The sequence below is a fragment of the Anopheles darlingi genome, chromosome 2 (genome assembly GCF_943734745.1).
Source record: "Anopheles darlingi chromosome 2, idAnoDarlMG_H_01, whole genome shotgun sequence".
NCBI lineage: Eukaryota > Metazoa > Arthropoda > Insecta > Diptera > Culicidae > Anopheles > Anopheles darlingi.
The window spans coordinates 62,131,637-62,158,519 of NC_064874.1; the positions used below are offsets into that span (position 1 = coordinate 62,131,637).

The 26,883-nt window shown below is 44.7% G+C and overlaps 1 protein-coding gene across 1 annotated transcript in view; it reads left to right on the forward strand.

The window, feature by feature from the left end:
- Window positions 1–786: 786 nt before the first annotated feature.
- The window catches only part of LOC125960162 (cyclic nucleotide-gated cation channel subunit A), a 56,259-nt gene continuing 30,162 nt past the window's right edge, over window positions 787–26,883 (forward strand). The window contains exons 1-2 of the mRNA XM_049693390.1: window positions 787–1,273; window positions 1,364–1,862. Coding sequence (XP_049549347.1) covers window positions 1,176–1,273; window positions 1,364–1,862 — 597 coding nt within the window. The 5' untranslated portion in view covers window positions 787–1,175. The remainder of the gene's footprint in view (window positions 1,274–1,363; window positions 1,863–26,883) is intronic.

Genomic DNA, 26,883 nt, shown 5'->3' on the forward strand with positions numbered 1-26,883 from the left:
AACGTGCCCGGAGCGTGTGCCGGTGACTGGCAGCAGTTCCTAAGGACTAAGGACTGACCTCCGAACACCCGAACCGCTCAAACATCGCACAAATCATATCACTCACCTTGTCCGCAACATATAAGCCTTGGAGCTTCTCGAGAGTGGAAGGAAGGTGCTATCATCGTGCGATCAATAAAATGGCCGCGAGCACCATTTGGGCTCTCGGCCGGGACTCCCCAGCGCGTAATCTAATAATCGCTCGAAAGGAAATATTCTTCGGCCCCTGGTTGCACCGTCTTCTCGTCCTCGTCGAATGATAAATCTACTCGCCTAGACATCGGAGAGAGAGAGAGAGGCTGGCACACCGATCAATGCCCGACAGCTCAAGTCTCAAGACCGATATTCCGGACATGGACGAATGGCGAATATTTACCGCAAACCGATCCCAAAACATGGGACGCCATCTTATCGATTATCTGAGAGGGGGGGGGGGGGGGAAACGGGGGCCTCTCTTTTCGGTTTCGGATCTGGATCCAGCAATAATCGAAGGGCCTGCGATGGGCTTACGGTTTAATGGTAATGCGATGAAGTGAAGGTGTCGATGTCGGCGCGTGGTAGACACCAGCACGGTGTTCGCATTTCCCTCTGCTGCTGCTGCTGCTGCTCATCAATTCAATAAATTTACGCATCGTTAACTATGCCCTCTATAACTCTCTTCCTCTCTCTCTCTTCTCTTCTCTTTCTTTTTTTAATGACACCAGGTACTGAAGGTCTAGGGAGGTTCAACTCACGCCTACGAAAAACATCCAATTGCCACGCTCACTGAACTAGCACGTCGCTACAATTTGTTGTCAAATTGGAACCCGCAGCTCTTGCCGTACTTACCGAGGGGACAGAACCATAACCTCAAAGCCTTGACCCAGTCCCCCCCGGGTTCTTTGGTGCGTTACTTCCCTCTGGTGGAAGATGCGGGTACCTGCGTACTCCGGGCGACATCCATCTGGGTGATTACACCACCGTACACCGTACAAGGAAGCTCGTCGTCGACCTGTTGAGTAACGTCCCGTCTTCGTATCAGGTCGGTCCAGTCGTTAGAGATCCCTCCCGTCCCCACGAGAGAGCGAGAGCAGCGCGCCAGTAGAGCGTGCAGATCTTTGCTGTTCCCGGTCCGAAACCCGATGAAATGAGCCGCTATGTGGACCTACATGATGGCAGCGGCCCGAGGTGACCGGGCAATGTCATCGATATCGTCGCGTCATCAGAGTAATCGGAATGAGTTCGATTCACCAAGGTAAGCGAGAGGCCGGACGAGTTATCTCCGTTTTATGTCACTTACATACGCGCACACTCACGCACGCACTCCTTCTTCTCTCACTGCTAGTATTTACCACTTCAATCGCGTGCAACGGCCACTGTACAACACGACGCACCGGGCACCCCAGCTCACCAATGGACCAGTCAGCATCAGTACGACTCCGTTCGGGAGCAACACGATCTACCAGAGCTACATGCCGCAGACCGCATCGCTGGACAGCTTCAACAGTGCGGTCACCAATCCGCCCAGCTTCTCGACCACCGGCGGTGGCACCCCGCCACGCCACGGTGGACCAGCGGCCGGAAGTGCCGGCGGAAGCCAGACGACGACGACGGCCGGTGGTGCAGGAGCATTCGCGCATTCGGGTGCTACGCCACCATCGACGGTGGCGGCCGCTACCATCGGTACGAGCACGACGCTACCCTTCACGACGCGCAACCGGCTCGAGCTAGCCACCGACCGAGCGGCGGCGTCAGCGGCGACGGCGACGGCGGCGGTGGCCACCCCGAAGAACAACCATCTGGGCCAAGCTGTGATAGAGAGCGAACGAGGGAGCGACTTTCAGGTATGTCCCACAACGCAAATCTGAGTGTGTGTGTGTCTAGGACGAAGTGACTCTGTGCAGCAAATGTGGTGTTTGATGTCGATGTTGAATGAGATAATGTTCCCGACTTCAACTGTACTTTATGTGGTCAAGTGGGTATGTTTTCGGCGGTTTATTATACTTTCTGTGAGTGAACATTTTGTAACATAAGAAGTGATGACTGCAGCTAATGCTTTGGTGAAATGCAACCAAAGCTAAATTTAATAGCCGAAGGTGGCTGAGAAATGATCAGGTTCTACACTCATTGGGCCCTATTGCGAGTGTCTTGTCTTGCAAACGAGACTGCTGTACTGCTGCTGAAAAAACTTAGCAGTCTTGTTTAGCTCTTGTGAATGAACTGTTGCTACCAGCCTCTGAGTCTTGTAAACGAGGCTGAAAATGGTATATGTGATGATGGAAAATGGCTGAAATGGAAAAAAATACCACTCGTGTCCAGTGTTACTAGATCGCAGTTCTTTTAATTGTGAAGTGAGTAGTAGAATAGTTATAGGAGTATACCAGGTGTATGCATATGAAACCGCCCTCCGTGTTCTTATAGCTATAACTGAGCCAAATGGAACCGTAGAACCGTTCTCAATGTTTCATTTTCTTCGTTCGGCATCTGTTAATCAAAATCGGTGCGCAATAGTTCTAACTTCACACTACAACCACTATTTCCATTGTGTACAAAATGGCAAGATCCGTCCTTAAAAATTGCAAAATGCGGACATCGTTCATTTTCTGCCACTATTTTCGAAAATAGGCGATAGAATCGCATCAAATGCTCATTGAAGCTTAAGGTTAGCATGCTCTTTGTGATACACAAAGCAAAGAGTGGTTTTAAAAATTAAAAAATGGCGATTTTGATGTGACAAACGAGAATCGCGAACCACTAAAAACGTTAGAGAAGAAACCACTAAAAACGTTAGAGGACACCGAATTGCATGCCGTATTGGGCGAAACGGTTATTAGTGAGCTTTACAAGCAACACTTAATCGATTTCGGATCGTGTAAACCGCATAAATCGGCCGGAATATCGAAATCGATAATACAGACCGATTTTTTCGATGCAAATGCTTGGCTCTATCGAATCAACATTCATTTGCATCGTTGGGACAAATACTGGCCAAGCAGCGCTTCCATTCTTACAAAAGTTCGAAAAAAATGTACCTTTAATTGGTTCGAAACAAAAGATGGGGCGAGGTATCTGTAAATTGGCTAAAAGATAGGAAAAATGTATAGCAATTCCTGTTGCATTCTTTCGCTGCTTTTATTCGACCAGTTTCGACTGACACTTTTCGATCTTGCGGTCTTCTGGCTGGAGTGACCAATATTGACTCCTATTCATTCATTTCTACACTATATTAAGTGTTTCTTACGAGGAAGCTTCCGTAAAATGTCGAAGCCACTTTTTTATCGCTTCGTCAAACAAAAGAACAATTTAAATCAAACCTATTTTTTCATCTTTTTTCCTTAAATTTTCGTTTATTCGAATATATATATTTGATTTACACTTATATTAGCTTTTAATGGGTACAACAATTTTGTTTCTCATCATTGGTTTACAGGTGATTTTTATAGCATTTCTGGGTCTGGATGGTTTATGTCTTTTTGACGATATTTACTTTTGATTTGTAATATTTCGAACTGCTTGATGGCTCTATATCTACTTTAGTTTTATATTGGCCTTTTTCATTTTGTTTCCTATACCATCTTATTTCCTACCCTTAACCCGTTTATGTACAGAGAAAATCAATCCAAGTGTGGGCTTACCATCTGAACTTTTCCAACTTAAAGAACCATGTCGTCAATGTATCGAAACGATGCTTTAAAAAGTAACATTAAACATTTATACACACACATTGAACACAACATTGATTGACCTCAATCGTACTTTCATCTTAATGAGCTCAACCTTGGAAAAAAATCTCATGACTGTACCTTCAACGCTATATCTTTACAACGCTATTTGCGAATTCCCTGTTCCTATCTGCTGTACAATCGCAAAACACGGCAATGTGGCCGGTGTTACAGCAAAAAAAAAATCAATCAACCAACTCCGGAAAGTCCGGATTTACACACCGATCACACCGCTGCAAGTGGCATCATCATTCGCCATGGCCACAAAACATCCCACAAACAGCCTCGCATGGTTTCGCACATCATCATGTCGCACGCTGATGGTTGTCACGATTGGTGCACGGATTAATTGGCGCTCAATTGACCGTCACTTATGCTAAAACACCATTCCACCCATCATCCTTCCCAATGGGACCCGTCCACCCGTCCGAGCGTGGAGCGTGCTTCACGTCCGAGCAGCAGTGAGACTACCGAGGACCGACCGAGGACTGGTTGATATCTTGCACTCGAAACACGGAACGGTGCTTTCGTTGCGTTGCTTACACAATCGCGAGCGAAGAATCCGCTCGAACCCCACACTTTCTACCGTGGCCAATGGTGGCACCATGACGCAAAAGTATGGCGACAGTTAGTCTCCGAAGGTCGTCATCACCTTCTGTTACCTTACTACTAAATGCAGGGCACGCGCCCAATCGAACAGACCTTCAACATTTGGAAGCTTTGGCCTTCGCTGGCCGCCAAAAAGCTACGTGCCCGTGCTTAACACCCTCCCATCCCCCGGGGGACACAACGATCGTCGATTGCATCGAAAATTTATTTCGAATCATTCGGGGACCACCTTGTGGCCAAGTGCGTCCTGATTAGGTGTTTATTTTTATATTTTGTTTCGAACAAGTGACGAGTGGGCGAAGGCGTAGTGGTCGGAGGTGTGTCGGTGGTGCGTGTCTGGATTGGTAAATGCAAAATCACAACCCTCTCGGACCTTCCCTCGTACCCGCGTGCGTTCGGTGTTAATTTGCAAACGTCATTTGCAGCCATGGCACGGCTTTGGCCCCCGGGGGCACAACATTGAGCGAGCCGCCTGAAACCGGCTTCAGGCGAGGTGCAGTTGACCTGCCGTGCCGTACGAGGACCGATGCAAATGCAGCGTGATCGTGATGCGTGACAATTTATTTTGATGATCCAATCGACGGCGGACAGCGGGGCGGGCTGGCAAAGTATTTGAAATAATTACGAAATGTCAGTCAAACAGCAAATTAACTGGTTTTAGTTTATTCCGATTGGACTAAAACCAATTCATAATCAACGAGTGGATGTAGGAACATCAATTTATATTCAATTTGGATCACGTAAATTTTCTCTTTACTGATGAACGGAGTTCAGAAAATTGATTATGAGACATAATTTTGAATTGTAATCACATTTAGTTCGATGGACAATCGTTAAATAAATTATCGAATAGTTGAAATATGTTATCGTAACGAAAGGTATAAGATTTATCCATAAAGTTCAATTGAAAAGCAGATTACTGAAAGATCAGTTAAAGCTTTTATGTTCGTTTTAAAAATCTGTCTTTTTAATAGGAAGATCTCTGCATTTATGGTGGTTAGCAAATGCAATCCTCGACTTCTTTTAACCCTCGGTTGGGCACCCGGCGTTTACCCCTTCGTTGGGCACCCGGGTACCCGGGTACCCAGCTCATGTGCATTGCATAGTTAAGTGATTGTTCCGCCGTTTTCATCAGTTTTATGGAAAAAATAGTGCACAAGAACTAATTTAAGGGTCTTGGCAAAGTGTTTTTGTTTCAAAATCAAAACAAAATGCATTAAAAAACAATAAAAACAAGGAACATAATATCATTGAGACCCCTTCACACGGTCATTCTCTACCGAGTACATCGCATAGCAAGCATTAAAATCCAAAAATGATGGTATTTTTCTGTAATTGTTTCAATGAAATTATTTATTTCTTCGTATAAAACTGTTCTGCATCGTAAAAGGCTCTTGCACAATCCACACAATTGATACTAGTGATGCTGGCCATGGTGACCGACATAGCAAACACTTTCGTCATATCATACCATTTGTACGAATTGATGTTGCAGATGTGAAAGGTACATAATTTTTAGTAAGAGAGGAATGCATAATGCGAAATAGTAATTTTGTAAAACATAAGCTGTCCATTTTTAAGGTATTCCTCACAAATTTACGAGCAGCTATTCATATCAAGGTACCTTCACGATTACACAATACATTCGCGCAAAGCTAACAGTGTATGGTAAAGAAGTTTCCGTGTATTTCAAAATGTATTATTTTTTAATCTGTGACTTATTAGATTACCACCGGGCAATCATTTTCTGGCTGATAGACAAGCATTCACGCCAGAGAAGTAGAATATGTGATGTCTTACCCGAGAGAAACAGAATCATCACAATCGATCAGCTACTTGCCATTAGTTTACTTGTTATTGTCGCAGAACTTCACAAATATTTGAACTTAGCAAGGAACAATAAGCAACAAAATCTTTTTTTCGTATCCGCGTTGTCAATTGTTTTGTCACATTCATACCATTTTTAGAAAACAACATGTGAGGTGTGCAAAAGTATTATGAACGGCGACTACTTCATCAGCAAAGGGGAAAAATTTCCTAGTTATCTAATTGAAAATTGCAAGAATGTGCAAGTTGTAAGGATAGTTTTTCAAAAAGCTGAAATATAGAGCATTTTTTGGTAAAGTGAAATTCCCAAATACTGCATCAACTACAGGGTATATGAATCTAAATTATCGCGGTGGATTCCACTTCCATCAGAGCTCTCCCTTGCTATCTTTGTTTCCGGGGTCAACCCAAAACCCCACCTCAAGTCTCTTGAATCAAAATAAACGAATGGTTTATTTATATGTTATGAAAATGGCATTGTACAAACCATTTTTAATCAGTATGAGAAATAATTTGTAGGTGAAATTGCACATAAAGGGCTGAATAATGTGTTACTTATTTTTCTCCTATTGCTGGTGTTATGACGCAACAATAATTAAAATTTGAATTGTTTTTCTTTAAAATGTTGTAGTTTACTTATTTAACAATAGATAGACCCGAGTATATTGATAAATGTTGATCAAAAGTGTTGTTTTTTGTTTATAAACATAGCTCATATGCATAGGCAACGCGCTGGGTACCCGGGTACCCGGGTGCCACTGGGCGTATGTTATTTTTAACGGCCCATAATTACCTTTAAATATTAGTTATCAAAACAATTCCGATGCCAATTCGGCGTGAAATGAGTTGTACTTTGGGGATCCGGAGTTTCGTGAAAAAATATTTACGGGAAGTCATTCATTTTTTCACTGAAACTTGAAATGGATACCCGGGTACCCGGGTGCCCAACTGAGGGTTAAAGACAACGCATAATTAAAACGGCACAACTTTTTGTGTGAATGCAATGTTGCCAAGAAGATAAAAAAACAAGAGAATGTGTTTAAAAGGAATAGACAAAGGTATCAAGTGTGCAATTCACCATTATACAAGGAAAACACAATTTAAGAGCTAATCAAGTATTTACAGAATGATGTCCGGTAAGAGAGCAAACTGCTGAAATGTGAAGGCCAAATGGGAATTTTTGTTGTTGTGACAAGTGGATGTGGATATTAAAAATTGAAGTAGATATTATCAAAGCTCGCACTTGGGAAGTTTTGTGCAAGCTTTCAAAATTTAACATTGCGAGTAGTACTTCAGCTAGCGCTTCAAAGCTTTACTTGAACATGACACAACAATTTAAGGTGCATTTTCAGCGATGCAGATTGAAATCCTTGAATGATACACACAAGAATCATTGCAGAACTGTATGAATTAAGCCATCTGGCGGTATTCATCATTACCCCGAAAAAGGTATTTCCTGCCTAATAGGCATGAATAATGCTAGCGTTAAAAGTATGCACAACGTGCAATCTCATTACGCTGTCGAGATTGATTTAACCCAACCCTTGTTTTTGCTTCATTTTTCCATTCTTTTCCTTTCTTTTTGATTGCTGATCCGCGCGCGCACTGCGGATCGCTGGAGGAAACCCTCGAATTGCCAAACCAATTTGGAAAATGATGAATGTGTGCACCCATCGTTTGCATGCGTTTATGATAATTTTCCACTTCACCCGTTTCGCCCATCGCCAACCAGATGATGAACCAGAGACACGGGGAGACATTTTTCACAACCACTGGCGACCCTGGCCACGCCTGAATACATTCCCGTGTCATTACTGTTGCAATTCTGCTTCAACGAATTGATTACTGCAACCAGTTACATGACCTACTTCTCCGCTTCTGTCGGTGCAATTTCCTGTTTCTCAGTTGAATGGAATGCTAAAATCACAGCCGATGATGGGTAACACCTTGAATTGCTCTGTTTCAGCAACAAAAAAAAATCACTGAATATTGAAACGCCTTGATTCTGATGCGCAGCGCACACATTTTGGTCTATTTATTTGGTTTTGGTAATCTTCAATCAGCCCTCGTGAAGCTACTTTCGTGTGTCTTTCACGTGCCACGTCAATTTTTCATACCAGCTTCAGCAAAAGTCATGGGGATACGCGGCACCAAAACATCGGTCATACGTCAGCGAGAGAGGGCGCACGCTTACCATCTTCTGAGTCCGGTCCGGACTCGAATCCTCTTCATGAGAAGGCTCTCGAAGGGTTTTTGGCAAAAGTCAAAGTCACAAGTAAATTTGCTCTTCACTTTTCGAGGTTTCCCGAAAAAAGATCCTCAACACAAATAACGAGTTCGGAGTTCTCAGAGGGTATCGGGCTCGGCGCACGACGCCTTCGTCACTGGCGGACACTGTGCGAGGGTGATGGATATAAGATGACAGCTGCCATCAACATTGACAAACTCGTTAGTGTCCATCAGTGGCAATCAGTTGGCACATCCCGGGAAAAACCACCAGAAATATATCGTTTCGAAGAAGGTGCGACGATGCCGACTTCACAGGAGCTCTTTGCAGAGATCTCTTTCTTTCTCTATCTTTCTCGCACCGAAGTTCCATGGATTCTAGAATCGGAATTATGATAAAGCCAATATAAAGGCTGGTAGAAGAGACTTGAGACATGTTAAGAGTATTCTATCTACATATTTGTATCATAACATAAGAGTTTTAGTCAAAGTAGTAGTTCATTAATTGAATAATTGTGATTATATCATAATTTGAATAATCTTGGAATGGGTTCACTGTTTTGTTTTCCTCATTATCTTATACTCATATGTGGCGTTGCCGTTTGTGAATGTATTGTGTTGATTCTATAGAGTATTTGTGACTTGCGAGAAAAGTATAAAATACCCACAACAAGGAAGAAAACAAAAGGATTTGTTTTGCTAATAGATCCATTTAGCACTTACTTCTATGCCTAATTCTAACCTTACTGAAACCTATCTACCAATCTTGAGTCCTTCGACTTGTTAGCAATTCATTTAGTAGGTAGTTTTTGCTAACTTCGCACCTGTTAAAGTAATTCTTGTTTGTTTTTCCTTAAACTCTTGTATTTTTTGTGTTTGAACACTTCATGTCATGGTTTCTTATGGTCTATTGCGCTGTACCAAGGCGGATTGAGCATCATTTTCAAGATTTTGTTTTGTTTAATTTGTAGTATTATAAGAGTTGTGCAACCTTGCGTTCTGACTAGAGAAAATGTTGAGTCTTTAGCAAGCATTTAAATGGTCTTAAATTTTTTTAAAACGCAATGCTGTTTTTGCGTTTCGTCTGAGGCAGTTAATAATAACTTCGACAAAAAGGCATCGCTTAACGGGTTTCCCGGAAATGTGAACCACCGTGTTTTATGTCAGATCAGAATTCTCGGAAATAATCATCATAGCTGGCTGGTGATTGCATCCAGCCCGATGAAAATACGAGTATTCCCGTGCCCAGCTTACCGTAAATCATTCACCGAAGCGAAAGCGATACCCCAGGAACTGATTGCCAGCCAACGTACATGAATAACGTGCCACGCGCATTGTTTGCCAGCCGGCATCGCACAGCACAGCAAAGGATTGCTAATTTGCCTTTGCTGTTATTCCGGAGGCAACCTGTAGGCATCGTGCCACAACTCATCGTCGCTTTGACGCTCAAAGCATGCCATGCGATGCTCACTCATAACCTGCTCACCACCAGCATGTTCAACACATCCAACAAGCGCGTTGAAGCGCCTAGCATTGAACATGGCGTGATTGGAAATGTTTCAAAATGCCTCGGGGAAATTATAGGCCGCTCTTTCTAGGCGCTCCTTTCCGCGCGGACGCACCAGCCTCATCGAGCTGTTTTCCCGTTGCCGATGCCGATACAGAAAAGGACGATTAATTTTCCGCGTCCATAGACGCTTCCGCAGGCAAAACCCACAACACGTTCGCGTGGGGAAAGGGGTGTTCGAATGCAAACATGTTCAAGCCCACACTCACACTTTGGCGCACGATCGGTGCCGTAGGCGTTTCGCCGTGAAGCCGTTTGGGAGGACATCGATTCCAATTTATGCTCCATTGACAGTTTCATTCATCATATTGTTGCGGCTTCACTGCCACCCATCGGGCAGCACACCATCATACATACACACGGCTGGATGTTCGCCATGCTGGCACACTAGCTGGCTCTCTGGTGCTTGTTTCATGGCCACAAGGAAGCCACAATGTAGCACCTTCAGCACGTTCGGCGAATTTGTATCTGTGTCATCATCGATTGACACAATCCATTACGAGGTGGGTGAGGAACGCGATGTGCGTGCGTGTGTGTGTGCTTCCAAGGAATTGCTTAACGAGAGTAGCTGGACGAGTTCATGTTGCGTTTCATGTGTAGGTTGTGTGCCTTCTGCTTTTTTTGACCGAGCAAGAGCAGCTGAGCAACGGAATTGCGTCAGCAAACCCACTTCTATGTAGATTGTTGGAGAGTTTTTCCAGGAAATTTCCATTTTTTTGTTTTGCTTCTTCAAACCAGCTAGCTAAATTTCATGCTTTAAGTGAGAACCGGAGAGATACACGCTACGGATGTACAACACTGCTGTCCTCTCAGGTTTGCGGTAAATTACGATATTGACCTAGAATGTCGCATTTTATGCAGCTTATGCAACCGATAACCCGGTACCCGAAACGACATGCTATCGAGCCAGCAATGGCGTGCCAAATTACCGCCTAATCGCCTTTTTGCTTGTAGTAGCGCCCTTCTGCTACAACTATCAGGCCTTGCGGCAACCAACTACTGCACTGGGTTATCCTAATCATTTAGCACCTTCTGTGTTCTTCCGTTCTGTCATCCTAATTACCATCATATTGAAATGCAGCATCGAGGAAGGACACAAAAGCCGGCTTAATTGTGAGCTCATAAGTTAACGTGCCCGCTTGGCAAGCCTTTCGTCCGTGTGAAAAGCGATGTGTTAACCTATGATCCCCCCCAACGATAAGGTTACGGTGCCCATACCGAGGAGCTGATGAGCTTCGTGACCGCACCGCAAGAGCATTACAGGTAGTGTCGCTGCTGATGCATGGCTCTAAAATGTTGGCAAGGGCTTCAGCATGGTCTGAACCATTGGCCTCGTATCACCATCACAAGTCAGTCGTAATGTTCATTTTATTTCAATGGCCCTCATTTAAGGACGACAGAATGTGTTCAGCCGTACGATAGGCAGCATGGAAGGCTCTCGCCTCGTCCTCGGCTTCTTGAAGGATGAATGTGTTGCATATTCTAGGCGTACAAAAGTGCGTGACGGTGAGACGTGCGTGCGTGCGTGCGTGCTGGTTGCTGCGTATATGAACAAAAGCATTACCCTTAATCTAAACTGATTCAAATCTGTCGCTGCATTCACTGTTTGATAGCAATGAGCTCTTCAGGAAATAGTGTATGTTATGAAAGGGCGTCATTTGCTGCACGTGCCCTGGTTTTGGGGCCATTCATTCTGCATGAGATGCATTATGTTTGCCAAAAGATTATTTGATAAATTTACATCATTTATTGTTTCAAGTGAAATGTGTAAACACATAATTTGGTAATAAAAAGTCATTATGGGGGTTTGTGAGAAATGTAGTTTAACAATCTATTTGCAACAATTTACTGATCGATTCAGCAAGGACATAGGCAAACACTTGTTGGTCTTTTTCTTTTAAGTTAAAAATGGGTTTTGCCAATTGATTTTTTTTTCTTTTTTGATATTATAAATAATGTATTGGCTGCAAACCTCCAATGAACACTTGCTATGCATCATGGACTATTATGCTCCCTTTGACTGTTGATTTACACCTCTGTTTTATCTGGGCGAAATATATAAGTCCTGGAAGGTCAAAGTATTAAGAACGACAAAATACGACTCTTCTGCTATCGTGGTACGCAGGATAAAAGATTATCTTTTTCCAATGTAGAATTATTTGCCATTTACCAGACATATTTAAAACTACGGATAATATGTCTACTCTTTCAAAGGCATCCCAGAAAGCGATAAGAACTTTCCAAGATTCCAAAGCATTGCTTTGTTATCAGTTTGAGATGTTAGAAAATAAGGCAAATTGTCCCCTGTTTTATCGAAATGGATTATAGTGATACCATTTCTCTTCCAGTTAAAGTAATAAAAGCCATTTTTCAAAGAAAGTACATCCAGGACGATTAGCTTTGAAAGCAGTACGGAACACTGCATTTTATTATTTGTGTCGTTTCAAACTAATTCCATCATTTTGTTGAGAACAAAATAAAGTCCTAGCTATTCGCAAAACCTAACCAGATGGATCCATTTAATATGGTTCAATTGAAACGATCAATTCGAAAGATTTAGTTAGAAATACCGATGGGAGTGAAGCGTTTTTGAAAAGCATTAAACTTTGATGGTGAAAGATAAGGGATTAACATTTTCAAAAGAACAATCACAAACTCAGAAGTGAAATTTCAATTACAATAAGTGTAATTCCATGGACTTACTTTGAAATATATATATTTTTTAATTTTTGTGTACATATAATAAAAAAACTTGTTATTGAATGTTATACAAAAGCATATCCAATTTGTTCTGGTTGTATTTTAAGATATGCAGATCCTTTTTAAAAATCTTGCTCTTCCATCAATCTCTTACTACACCTGCTCAAAAGCATTTATATTGTACAGATACAAATGCACATCGTACACCTGCTAGTGATGATGCAGACATCCATCTCGCTACCGAATTATCAATGCGAAGCTGATATGTATGGTAAACTAGTTAAATCATACAATGATCCAATATCGAACGTACCAGTGAGCTAACGATAACTCAATAACTATTTGCATTTCTCGTGACTCGAGCACAAAAGACCAGCACAATAATGATCGCAACTGTGGTCGCTCGCAACATGATGCTACAGCAAGTTTCATCTTTCTCCGACTCACTCCGACAAATTCGCTTCAAGTTCGCCCTTTTTTTGATGGAAGGATGGAACATGCGCTCGCCCGCGCGCTTAGATAACCAACCGGCAACCTAAACCCACACCCACCAGACGCTCCGACGAATGCTTTTTGATAAACGTAACTCCGGCGACCGCTGCTTCATCGACAGCGCACTTCCAATCAACGGTGTCGGATCAAGCGGTTGGGAAATGGGAGACGAAAAAAAAAAGGATTTCCATTCGACAGTCGAGTCGAGGTGTGCGGGAGGTGCGCACAGGATGATGATACCGGCATACCGGTAGCCGGGAATGTCGAAAGCATGGGCCGGCACTTCACCGCATTCGCGCCCACTCTGCAGTTGTTTGGCCGGAAAAAACCCACCCGGAACCCGGACTGCACTCTTCTGTAGTTGATCCATTCTGATGAAGATTAATGTTTGCGACTCCGACTTTGTGTGGCCAGAAGCCAGTAGCCGCCTTCGTGGCCGTGGCCTCACGCAATGCTGGCCTTTCCCCTTCGACCAGCTGGAGCTCACTGAACTCTACGCCAACTTCGTTCCCGACAAACCGACGGTGATATCATATTCCTTCCGTCGTCGTCGTCGTCGTCGGCGTCGTCGTCGTCATCATCTTATGCCAAGCACCAGACCTTTGGGCGTCTTCGAATCGCCGGCATTAGCCCCCGGTATCTTGCGAAGAAACGGCGAGCGGTCGGTCGGCCTATAATTCGTCAGCAAACAGTCCCCGAGGCTGGGACTCGTTAGCAAAATCGATCGATCGTGAATCGCTGCTCGTTGCTCGCTGCTGCAGAGACTGAGGGACAATATTGGTCCAGGGAAAACTCCGTGGAAATCCCGGGAATCCTCCATTCCATTTCCAAGGACCACCGGAGAGATCTCACATTCCAAGGCTTTCGCTTTTCTCTCCATCGCTTTCTTGCTCTCTCTCTCTTGCTCTCGCAAATTTACGCAAACAAATCGGTTCCAATGATATGTCCTCGAGCGTTAATTGTGTTCGAGTGGCGCCAAAGCAAATAGACAACTCGGACAGAACTCGGGGCAGAAATGGTATTCGATCGAACGGGACGAAAAATCCATCATCTGGCGGGGGCCAAAGCCGCGTTGGGCGCTGGCCGGTTCGCGGTGAATAAACTCGTCGGCCTGTTTCTTTCGTCCAAAAAAAAAAGGGGGAATGAAAGGGAGGAGTGGTCCACGGTGGTCATTGATTTTCGCTGGGCGCCAAAGCGTCGCATGGCGTCGTTTTCATCCGTGGGACGCAACACAGTCAATCCGTCAGCCATGATTGACAGCAGCAGCACTAGCGGTGGTGGTAATGGTGGTTAGTAGTGCGACGATGGACCGAAAGCCATGCGTCAATCGTGATAGATTCACGGTTTGTTGATAGGCTGTGGCTGGGATTTTCATTGAGTTTTCTCCGTGAATTGTACCCCCGGGATCTTGTTGTTGTGATTTACTGCTGACCGGAGGACGATTTGAATGCGAGAATATGAGGATTCGGCGATTTAAAGTTATAAATTACATTTCATTACTCGATTGTACCAGAAACTATGATATGTTTCATTTATAAAGCATGGAACTGTTAATATTTGACCGCACAAAATAGTACAAATCTCAGCCAAAAAATGACGTTGAAAGAAAAGAAAACTGTCATTTTGTAAATTATTCATTCATTTTTTATATGACTTTTTTAACTTTTACTTTGACATCACCCAAAAATGTTTGCACAGTACTATAGGTCACATCATTTGCCCTCCCGTTGCACGTCACCCTCATTTCAGTTGGGTTTTATACATTCCTGATATACTTTTTAAGTTTCGTTATGATAATTGTCCAATAGAAATCAATGGAACGAAATTACGAATCGATCTATTTGAATACAAAAAAATAACGCCATACCTTCAACAAGTACAGCTATCTAAATCATGCCAAACTTACACAGGATCATTGCTGGACAAATGAAGAACAAAATCCTTTTCTGTAGACACTCTTTTCTTGCATAAATTTCTAATGAACGTTACCCCAATGGTGAAAACATTTCGCCATAATGTCAAATCCAACGCCAAATCATCTCCTCTTGGATTCTTTTTCAGGATTTTCTGTCATGATACGACCCTAAAATTTCTCTTATGACGTCTGTCGTGAGATTTACTTGGTGGAATCACGCTGGGAGATCCCGGGATTGTTGACTCACTTTTGTCTGCAGAATCGGGCATTCGATACACTTCTGTTACACTTTTTCGGCTGTTTTATTTAGCTAGAATTAAGGTAAAAGTCCCCCAGTAACGTTTACATATGGTATTTTGAATTGAGTTTGGAAATTTCAAGACATTCGCGGTTTTTTCTCCAGCAAAGTTGAATTGTAATAGTGAGTATGCAGATTTTTTTCACTCTTTGCGTTTCATTGGCGATAACTTTTGAAGGCGTGGATCAATTTTGACAAAAATATTACCATTACATAAACAGACTACAATGATTAAAACGGAATGTCAACGGAATGGTAAAGTGACCACTAGGTGCGCTGCAATGATTAAAAATTAGCGACCAAATATTAACTGTTCCATGCTTTAAAACCATAAAATGGGAGCTCATATCGGGGCAGAAACGAAACCAGTTCATGGATGCTACTTTCCAATGTGTGTCTATATGTTTTGTTCCTATACACTTCTTCATCTCGATTGTTCATTTCTGAAGTGATTTCTTTTCCTGCTACTCCTGCGTTGGACCATATGGGAAGAAGCTGTATGGCAAACACGCTTTTCCGTTTTTTGATATTGAATCCAGCTCGGTCACTGTTTGATATGCTCTTGACATCGTGACCCTCCAAGTGCCCTCAAGTATCATTTCGTCATCTTCCAGCGCAGCGTCCAGATTTGTGACGCGCGCGCTGCTGTCAAGAAGGCACATCTACTGATTATATCCGCTACAAAATGTTGCCTCAAGTATGATTGCTTAAACAAAAAACTGTGGTTCGATTATACCACATTTAACAATGTATACAATATTGGATTGCAACAAGTTCATAGTGCTTACTATTCTCTTAGAATTGTTGGCTACATGACATACAAAATAGATTATCAAATCATACTAATACACTGATATTGACTTCTACACAATTTAAACAGTAATTGCACTTCGTTTACTGCTTCTAGTAGCATAATCGTCCATGATCTTTCGAATGCTGACTCTTCAATCCATTAGCAACGAGCTTCCCAAATGCAAATGGAATCTGATCACCAACAGAACCTTCCAAACTATCACAAACTAAACTGTTAAAATGCAATGTTAGCCACGTGTTACGGCACGAGAAAGAAATGAAGAAAAAAAACACTACCTCAACCCTTCCTGCCTTGCCTTGGGGTGACTTCTGACTATCGGCGGGGATTGAGAACACGACGATGTAACCGTTGCGATGCCATAATCGTAAATCATTTCAAATTTAACCATTCCGAACAGCTCCAGCTTCCGTTCATCTCAATTTCCATCCCTTCTAATGGTTCGCTCACTTAAGGGAAGCGATGTTTTGATCGCGTACAAAATTTTCAAACCAAAAAGTAATCCAAGCGAAAGTTTTCCACACCAGAGAGTCGAGAGAGAGAGAGCGAAAGAGCTGAAATTGATGCGCCCGGAAGGCGGGAGGCAGCCATTGGCCTGGCTTGGAAAGAAAATGGTCAACCGCATTTCATAATGGATTTGTGACTTGCTGTTTTCCACTATCTACGACGATGGACGACGCACTAACGCGCACACACCAGGCGTTCACACTAGGAAGCGCTCGTTTGGGTAGTAAAGCTGTCAGATGAACTGTTTACCGCGCCCGGAAAGGACCGGCGAAAGGACCAGCGAAAGGACAGCGACAGTCGTGTGCAGTTCCAGGATTGGCCCATAAACTGCACAAACCACACGCAGACACAGACACAGACACGGACACGCCAAAACAAAAACCGTCTCGGTGGGCCATCATTCGAAACCATTCTAATCCATTGCCCTCACGCCGTGGAAAGCGTGTGGAACTGCGCGAAACTGGATGCCAAACCCCGTTTTTGGCAGCTGGCACCAACAGTTGTACCTCCTGTCGGGACCCTTTCCTCTACACAACCACAACAGGGCTTTACTTGCGGTCGGTAAAAAGTGAATCGCACATTTCGTTCTAATTGGCTTAGCAAAGACTTTATGGCTTGAGACGTGAGATGCCAAAGCTTTATTCTTTCTTTTATTCTATGCAAGATAATACATAAGTCATCAGTTTCTATCCGTATCCGTGACTTCCGTGCTGTCGTGCGATTGAAAACCAGTTTCGAGTATACGAACACTGTGTCTATACTGGTTTGTTTGCATCAAATGGCAAGCATCGGTACTGCTTCTCCAACTTTTCCGATATGAGTTCCGAGAAGATGCGAAAAACCCTCGAAACCGCAGGCACAATCCGTAGCAACGGGTAGAGCCGGAAAGTTGTTTGATTCAATTAGAAGTTTTGCCGTTATGCTGGGCGGAGCGCGTGGGACGAGGGGAGCCTTCCATCAACCCGCATCCCCCTTGGCTGCAAGTAAAGTTCTCAAACCCAGAAGCTTAGCACCAGCAGCCAGTACCAGCAAATCACATTTGTTCCGATGACATTGTCGACGTCGAAAGTCATTCAAACCTCGTTAACGGCGGGGACCCAAACCCGGTAATGAGAGTGAGGTCGTACCGCGAATTGCGAATGTTTTATGGAAAGTGCACTCGTCGTCGACACCCTATATGCTGCTGCTGCTGTATGCAAATGAACTGCTCCATTAGTAGTAACCTTGACCATGCGAGGGAACGGATGCAAATGGCAAAATCCCTTTTTTTGAGTTGCGAATCCCGTTCCTGGACCGGAATGTCGTATCTTCGCTTAGGCACCGAGGATTCTGATCTCGTCATTCTGTTCTCACGCACTTTATCCGCCAAATCCAACTCGCTTGCTCAGATTGAAAGTTATTTCGACTTTGGAGTCGACAAAAGTTCCGTCTAAAACCGTAGCAAGCGAGCTTTAAACCCGCTTCAATGTTGCAGACGACGACGACGACTCGCGGGCGCACATGGGCACAATGTTTTATCGCTGTGTGGACAAGCATCGGAGTGTCATTTTTCAATTTCAAGGATCCCATTTTGCATGGGAGATTCGCCATTTTGCTTCCAACAGATTTCTTTTTTTTTTTTGCTTCTGCTCCCGCTTTTCTCGACAGTTTGGTGATCCATTTTCCCGGGCCATCATGGTCCCCATGGTTCATGGTCCTTCGCTTCGCCTCGCTTCATACATTCCGTGGATGCTTTGAAGGCTTAGCCGACGCCAACGGCTGGCATGGAAAGGCGGACGTTGAATCGGAGCGGAGTTGGCCAGAAGCCGTGCCGTGGCTGCCAGGAAGAAATGACATCGAAGCGTAAAAGGATATGTGAGCAATTCACCTAAACACACGGACACACACAAAGCGTTGTGCATATGAGTGAAGGTTGAAGGGAGAATCGAGGAGCACCCGGCGGTAGCCATTTCTTTTTACGAAGAACCAACCAACTACCCGCCCCTGGTGGTGGCCTTAGAGCCAGGGCAAGCGTTTTGTTATCCTTAGCCTTTGCTTGTGCCACTATGCGAACGACGACGACGACGACATCGAGTTGATGAGACACCCAGGAGCTGGTTGCAGCAGCCAGGAGCAGCAGCAGCCAGGACACGACAGAACTGGCGTCGGTGGCGTCGTTGTTTTTACGTCTTCCCGGTGCCCCCACGTCCTTCCTCCCCCGGAAAGCCTCTTTTCCTACTTACACACATGTCCTTGCACCACGCACACAAACGCACACACTCATCTCATCCCATCTCAAGTACAAAGTCAAGGGCTTTATTTGCATTTTCATCTTCCCTTGTTTCCTCACCTCACCCGACACGGCCACGGCCACTCCTCTGAGGCGGGGCCGGGGGGAGGTCGCGTACATTATTTCCATAATAATCGATGAGCACATTTTTCAGCTTCACGCGTAATAGGAATTTTCCGGGCCAAAGCTCTTCCCTTGGCCCCTAGCCTCCCAGGCACATGTCTTGTGTTGGCATCGCTTCTATGGCGTCCTGGCTGCTTCGGTGTGTGCGCGTGTGTATGTGTGCTTCTGACGGGGTGGGATTTTGATTTTGTCTTTCGGTGAAGTCGCGAGGCGCTGAACCATTTGAAACTGGAACGGTTCCAACAAACAAATGTATGGAAATCGATGGCCCGCGGGTGGGTTAACGGTGATGTTTTAATCTGAATTGATTCAAGTCACTTCTGTTGGTTCGGCGGCTTTGGTTTCTTGTTTTTCGTGGATTAGATTTGTACCGAACTGAACTTTGTACTGAAGAATCAAATGATGTTCGGAGCAGAAGAAGAAACGGATGAAATGTGTTTTAGTGGGATTAGAATGTGTGTCAAACGTTGCGCCACTTGACATTGCGTTTCTTTAACATGGCTACTTTACGAGTAAGACCGAGATATGACAGAGAGGCTGTGTTTTTTGCTTTCAGTTATTAACTAAATCATGGTATCAGATATAGTCATAGGTTGTTGTTATTTATGGATAACAGCATTTGAAGGAATGAAATTACAAAAGATGGCACTTAGAATGTGGACAATAAATTGTCCTACAGCGTTTGATCGAAGTCAAACATTTATTTAGCGTCTTTCCTTATAGCTTTTGTGTATATTTTGCATTGATATTCTTCAAAATTAATACAGGATTCATGGTAGCAATTTGTAAAAAGAGGAACTTTGTTGAAGGGTTATCATTCCTCGAAATGTAAATCATTATTGGGAACATGAGGGTTTATGGCATATTCTTTTTTAATTAATAAATATCTTAAAACTGATAACTGATAAGTGATAAATTAAAATTGCTTGCCGACGTAAGCTCACATAAAAGTAGTGGTATGTTTTGCTATAACTATCAATTTGGGACTCTCCATTTTAAAAAGATTCCAAATTGAAATCTAACTTCTAAAGGATGAATAATAATTCAAATGAGATGTGAGAATAATGCATTGCACTGGATAAACTGGATTCACTTCCATTCTTCGACACTTATTAGTGTCTACACTATGAATTAAAAAAAATGAAATTTAGTATAGATGTAGTTCAAATCGATTTTTAACGTTAAGTCAATGTCTAGTTTTCAACTGATGCATAACTTGCAATCGTCAATAGTTCGTTACAAAAAGGTTTAGCAATTATTAGCTAATGAAATCTTAGAAGAGTCAGCATTGAGAGTTGTTTTTTGAGGTATTTGGTATTTTTTTAAACATATATAAGAAAGGACGACCCGCAGTATTTCTAATATCGCTTATCGCGCGTTAAAAGGTGGATAGAACCAAGCAAATCATTAAAATCTTTTAGCCTGCTTTCATCAAGGATCGCCAGAAGTGATTGTTTAGTATAACTTATTACCCTCAGGCTTGCAATTGCAGTTTATTAAGAACTGCTTATTGCAATTATACTCCATAGTTATAAAATAAAAATGATTTAATTTCTTATATTTGATGTCGCGCTTCTTTTAATAGCTGTAAACATAATGTTCTTTCTTTTTTAACTTTATATAAGCTTTATGTTTGAACTTTGAATTAAGTTTTAAGTTTTAATCAGCTGATGATTTTTGTGTCAATCAAGATTCTTACTATCAATTCCTAGTCAACATTCGTTAGCACGAGACCAATTCGTTGTACTAAAGATACTTTTAATGGATTTTTTGCGAACACTTTGCACTGCACTGACTGGCAAAGCTCATGGTTAATATCATTTGTTTGCCATACCAATGCCATCGATGCGTTTGCCAGAGTTAATACGCTAATATGATAATGTGTATCAATAACAATAGCAAACAACGATCAACTTCGCCATTTCGATTCCACCAATCGTACCTCTAGGGCACTCCTCCGTTCCGCCACCATTCATCGTCATCAGGACGTCAGGAGCCACAATTCAATCACGATTAAACATAAATTGTTAGAATAAACAGTTCCGGCCCGTACCCCTCCCACCCGTTTGGGCCTACCTGCAGCTACCTGTTGAGTCCAGTACGGGCGCATAAGCTTGCTTGTTATGCTGCCACCTGCCACCTCCTCGGCTGGCGGGAAAAGCAACGACCATAAACCGCGCACCGAACCGAGTGACGAATGCATGCAAGCGACCATCAACGACGGCCTTTCGGAGTGCAACAATTTGTAATTTATTTTTATGATCCCCCCTCCCCTTCCTCCTGTCCTTCCGTCAGTTGGTCGATGGTCCGGCAGGCCGGTCAATACCGGGCGTTCGTGGCACGTTTTAAGCAAATGCGTTAAGCAAACACACAGCACACCGAGCGGACCGGACGGCCACTGGACGAAGAAAACAGCAAAACCTCTTCTCTATTCCTCTTGGTGACATTCTTGGTCTGTGCGTGTGTCCGTGTGTGTGTCCATGTGCTCAAAGTGCCGTACAAGTATGACCCTCGATTGAACATGGCCAACACACAGGCCAACCGGCGATATCGGCATCGGCATCGGTCGCCATCAGCAGCAGTGGCAAGGACGCACCGAGCGGATTGCTGGTTGATGAATTTATAGTTGATTGCCAATCAGCCACCGGTTTTTCGATCTCATGTTTTCTACTTCTTTTCCTTGTTTCTCTCCGTTTTTTTCCTGCTGTTGTTTTTATGCGCACTCGTTTCGCACTCGTTTCGCACTCGATTTCGAACGCACCAGAGACACTGTCCACTGTCCAATGCTCGTGCAATGCTCTGGCTACTGGTCCGGGTCCGGGTTGTGGAAGGCCGAGTCCTTGCGTGCTCGTCAACTGAAGGTAAATATTGACCTATTGACCCGGGAGTGTAGCGACAGGGCGTGGTTCAAACCTTGTCCGTTATTCCGGCCAACAGTCGAGCCGGGTTCAAGGTTTGGATTTCCATTTCGTTGAACTCTACTCCCAGACGCGTACTAACCAGAGTGGGTGTGTGTGTGTGTGTGTGTGTGTGTGTGTGTGTGTGTGTGTGTGTGTGCATACTGTACTCGATACTGAGCTAGGAATACCGGAATCGGAGTATGCTCGAGTTCAAACTGCTCCAAATCAAGCGTAATTAGCTTCCGGTCTCAGTACTTGCACCATTTTTCCCGAGCCAACCTTTATCGACTCCATTTTAAGTGTCCCCAAAGGTTCAATCATTTCCGCCTCCCCGTAATGACTGGCTCGGGACTCGGGTGCGAGGTGCGCACTAATAAAATGGCGATTTTCCTCACGAAAAGTATTGTTGTTGATGTCACTCCAAAGGGGGGGGGGGGGTTAACGATCGGGATATTGGGGGCCTCCGCCCAAGTGACGGGTGCGCTTAAAGTATCATCCAGAAGGACCATCACCACCACACGCAGACTCGCACTACCGCCAAGCCGTTGGAGTCGTTTGCTTTTAATTACTCCCCACCGTGCGGGCGTGGTGGTAGCGTCGTTGTTTGCGTTGTCTTTGTGTGCGTGCAGTTCAAGGTGAGGATGGTGGTAGCGCTGCCAGAGAAGGACAACCGTCGGGGCCATTACACAGGGGGGGGGGGAGGTAGGTGGAATGATTATAATTAATTGTTGTTGCCTTCGGTGTTGTTCATTCGCACACCAGATATTGACTACCGAAACCTACCGCACGGTTTCCTGTGGCTTCTAGATGGAATTAGAACGTAAATAAACGAGAGAAAAAAAGGTCCAATAAATATTATGCTCAATCAAGTTAACACAGCAAAAAAAAAGATGGCGTACGGCACCAAAAACTCAGCATTGAACAAATACTGGTGCATTAAACCAGCTGTTCATTTTAATCCAATTCATTGCACTCAAAGCACCGAGGTGCGAAAACAGTTTAAAGATCTGTCAAGCGTGTCGACGACGACGCGCGTCTTATCGCCCGCACGCGACACCAAAACATGCTGCACTTGCTACGCACTTATGCCAGCGATCGAGAGAGAGAGAGAGAGAGAAGGAGAGAGTGCGACGCCATATACATGGTTGTTGTGACAAGCCGCTTGCTGTCACAACACGCAATGCGATAAACTAATTTGCATGCCGCCCGCGCGACTCCCTGCAATGGCGGCGGCGCATTAATGCAAATTATGCAATTTGTTGGGTAAATATGCTTTTCTATCAAATAAAATTATGACACTGTCCTGACCTGTGGGGCTGCCTGTTGTCCGAGCAATACTATACTGTTCCGTCAATCTCGCTCACCCTCACCCGAAATGTCGCGAACGAAAGAAGAACGACAGAAGAAGAAAAAAATGCTGCCACTGCAAGACGTGGTGGTGGTCGTCCTAACACCAACTTCCTGCCGAGACCTCTCGTGGTGTGCGCGCTGGTGATGCTAAACGTTATTACCGGTCACCAATTATTACTAAACAACGACAGGCACTAGGGGGGTGGCGTCTCCATTCGTCGCTTCTTCCGGCCACCTTTGATCGTTACTCCTCAAACGCTTACACACACACAGACGACACACCGAAAGGCACTGGCCTGGCTCTGGGGCTACCGGACTGCTTCCCGTGGCCAAAAGTCACGCGCGCAAACCATTTACCACCATTGTGAATAGAACCTGCCAAGGGAGGGGCTGGATCATGAAATGGAATGTAATGAAGAAGAAGAAGGTGGCCATTCCGATACCGTTGTATCGATTTCAATTTCCTTTAACCGCTCACTACCTCCTGCTTTAGCCCGTTCCTCCGCTTCTTATCTTCGCTTCTACATCAATTCATATTTACATCTCACCCCCAATAAGTAACCCCTTCTTGCTTAGGAGGAGTGGTGGGAGGTTCTTCTACCTCTCTCTGTCTCTTATCTGTAAGCAGCTTCGACGCTGCTGAACCTCAACTCAAGGGCACGACACACGAGTCCAACAGTGGCCTCTTTGGTCTGGACCTGAACCTGGACCTGAAGACGATCTAGGGTGCTAGGGTGGGTTGAGGATCGTAGGCGGCTATTGGGGGTTCGATACTGTTCGATACTTCTTCTACCAGCCTCCCCGCCCTACACACCAGATACTGGCCACAAGGTTTCGCGAACAGCGATGACCACGACAACGATGACGACGATGACGACGACGACGTTGTCGACGATGAAGACGACGAAGACGCCAACCACCACGATTACGGCAACGATGTCGCGATGTGGGGTGGTGTTACTGGTACTACTGCCGCTACTACTGATGATGATGATGATGGTGGTGATGTTTGCGACGAATCCTCCCACCGGAGCGGCGGGGCCCGCTGCAAACTTCATTATTAGTTTCACTTTCGGCCTGCACTCGAATGGATCGCGAGCGCGCCACCGGCCGCCACTGCCATCAGTAGTACTCTCGCCGGATGCCGCGGATTCGCGGTCGTATTGTTTACGGTTTTTGGGGACGACCGAGTGTCTGTGTGTGTGTGCGCGCGAGAGGATACACGAGGATCGCGAGAGTGTTTTTCTCGAAGAGGAATCCGTGCGTAGTGTGCGCAAACGGCGTGGTTTTTAGTGCCTTCCGGTGGGTTATCCAATGCAAAGTGATCGCGTCCTGATGGTTTTTGAACCTTTCACACGCAAACACACACACACACACACACACACACGTGCGCAAACACACCAAAAGTAGTTTCAATTTTGTTGCATTTTCGTGTCGTGTGCGCATTGAGCGCAGTGTTCTATTCTGTCGACTGCGGTGTTAATGAATTATGGTTTTTCCCATGAATCCTGTGTGTCTGCAGTTCGGTATCGCAAAAATGTCATGACAACGGCCTATCTGTTCTGCACTCTTCAGCACTCCGCACACTTGTGCGGTTCTAACCATTCGTTACTGTGTTTGCGAGAGATGTGAACGAATGTGTCGTCGTCGTCGGTCGGTCGGTTGGTCGGTTGCATGTGGATCCAAGGATTTGTATTTCAAAATGTCGCAAAAACGCATTCCCCAAAACCCAAATTGTCATTCAAGCAACACCGCAACATTCTCCGTATCTGTGTGTGTATGCGTGTGTGTGTGTGTGTGTATGCGTGTGTGTGCGAATAGCTAAGTGATTGTGATTTATAGGATTTCTTTTTGCCTCCTTTACCTCTACGAGTTTCCAGGGCAACCGTTTTGTGGCAAAATGAAAATTGAATTGTCGCACTCGGTTTCAGGGAGGGTACCGGGGGAATGAGATTCCTGGTGTGAACGATACAAACATGCCTCCGGAGAGCGAGCGCACACACCTAAGCACACCAGTACTAACCAGGAAGATTGAAATGGGAAAATGGTCTTCAGCTGCAGACGTGGCAAGAGAAAAACCGCTTCGCTTGGCACCTGCCAGCCAGCATGCTTTCTATGTTTTATGATCTGACTATCAGGGCACCCGCAACCCCGTCACCACGCCTGGCCATTTCCTCCGGTCAGGTATTTCGCAATTCCGTTCCAGTAACGCACCGTTTGCACCGAGGTGACGGGAAGAAGCGCTCCTTCTACTCTTTTAAAACAATTAAAATTTATGATTATCCTTGACAGTAGCCGGGGCCATGTTCACGTTTATCTTCCTTTTATTTGATTTCACCAACTTGCTGCAAACGCTGCTCCACGAGAGCGAGAAAGAAGTTGTACGGATGATTTGTTGCTAATGAATTTCTATCAAGGGAGACAGACACAAAGAAAAGAAAAAGATAGCGGGCGAGAGAGCGAAAGAGAAAGAGAGATGAGGTAGGTCCGCTAGGGATCGACTAACGCCAACCGGTTGACCTACAAAAACAATGGATCCGGGCAAATACAACGTTCCGCCATGTAGAGAAGAGTAACAACCTGGCCACAGACCAGTGGAAGGGCAGGGAACGTGGGCAAGGCAAGTCCTTCGGGGCGTTCCTTCGGCAAACAAACAAAGTAAGATGCAGAACTGCAACGGCCATCGTCGTAGTGGCATCGCATTCGCATCGCCGTTCCAGTAAATTAAGCAGCACCCGCAGATAGAGAGTTTAGTTTCAACATTTGCGCTGCAACCATTACCATTGCGCCTGGTGCTTAATGGGATTGCTACTACTACTACTAGAACTTCAGCTACCCGGCCGGGGGTGGAACTTTGTTCACCACGGGCTGGCTGCCATTTTGTAAGAATATCTGCAACATCCACGTCAGCGTCGCCAGCGGCAGCACCATTCTTATCGTTGTTGTTGTTGGTACCGGAAGCGCGCGTAATCAAATCTTTCGTAATCGTATCATCGCCATTGCCAAAATCAAAACGCGTAATATTTGCAAGAGCAACACCGCCCCGAGCCCCGAGGCGCTGTCGTTGTCTGGTGTGTTTGTCCATTGTTCTTCCGCCCTAAACAACACCATCACAGCCCGGGCTAATGTGTTGTCGGTTGTTTAGCGGGGGAGCAAATATTTGCCTCACTTCCGACACACGTGTTGGTGTTTTAAGGTGCAGAGTGTAGAGTGCGCGTCAAGTGATGTTGTTGTCGCGGTTTGTTGACGCGCGACGCAAGTGTAGAGGATGCGGTCCATTCTACGGTCAATTTGTGCGACCGGAGCCTTACCGGAGCATGAAAGCTATGCAAAGCGAATGTATGAGGAGGTTAGAAACATTTTAAACATAACAACCCAGGTTTAAACACTTGTGAAGCAGCATTGGAAATGTGGAAGAAAAGTTATTAGTAGTTACTGCTTATCCAGATTGCAAAAGCGAGCAATGACCCATTGAACAATCAAGCTTTGGTATGCAATCAGCAGTCTATACAAACGTTTGATGATCGTTACGTCCACATACTTGATACA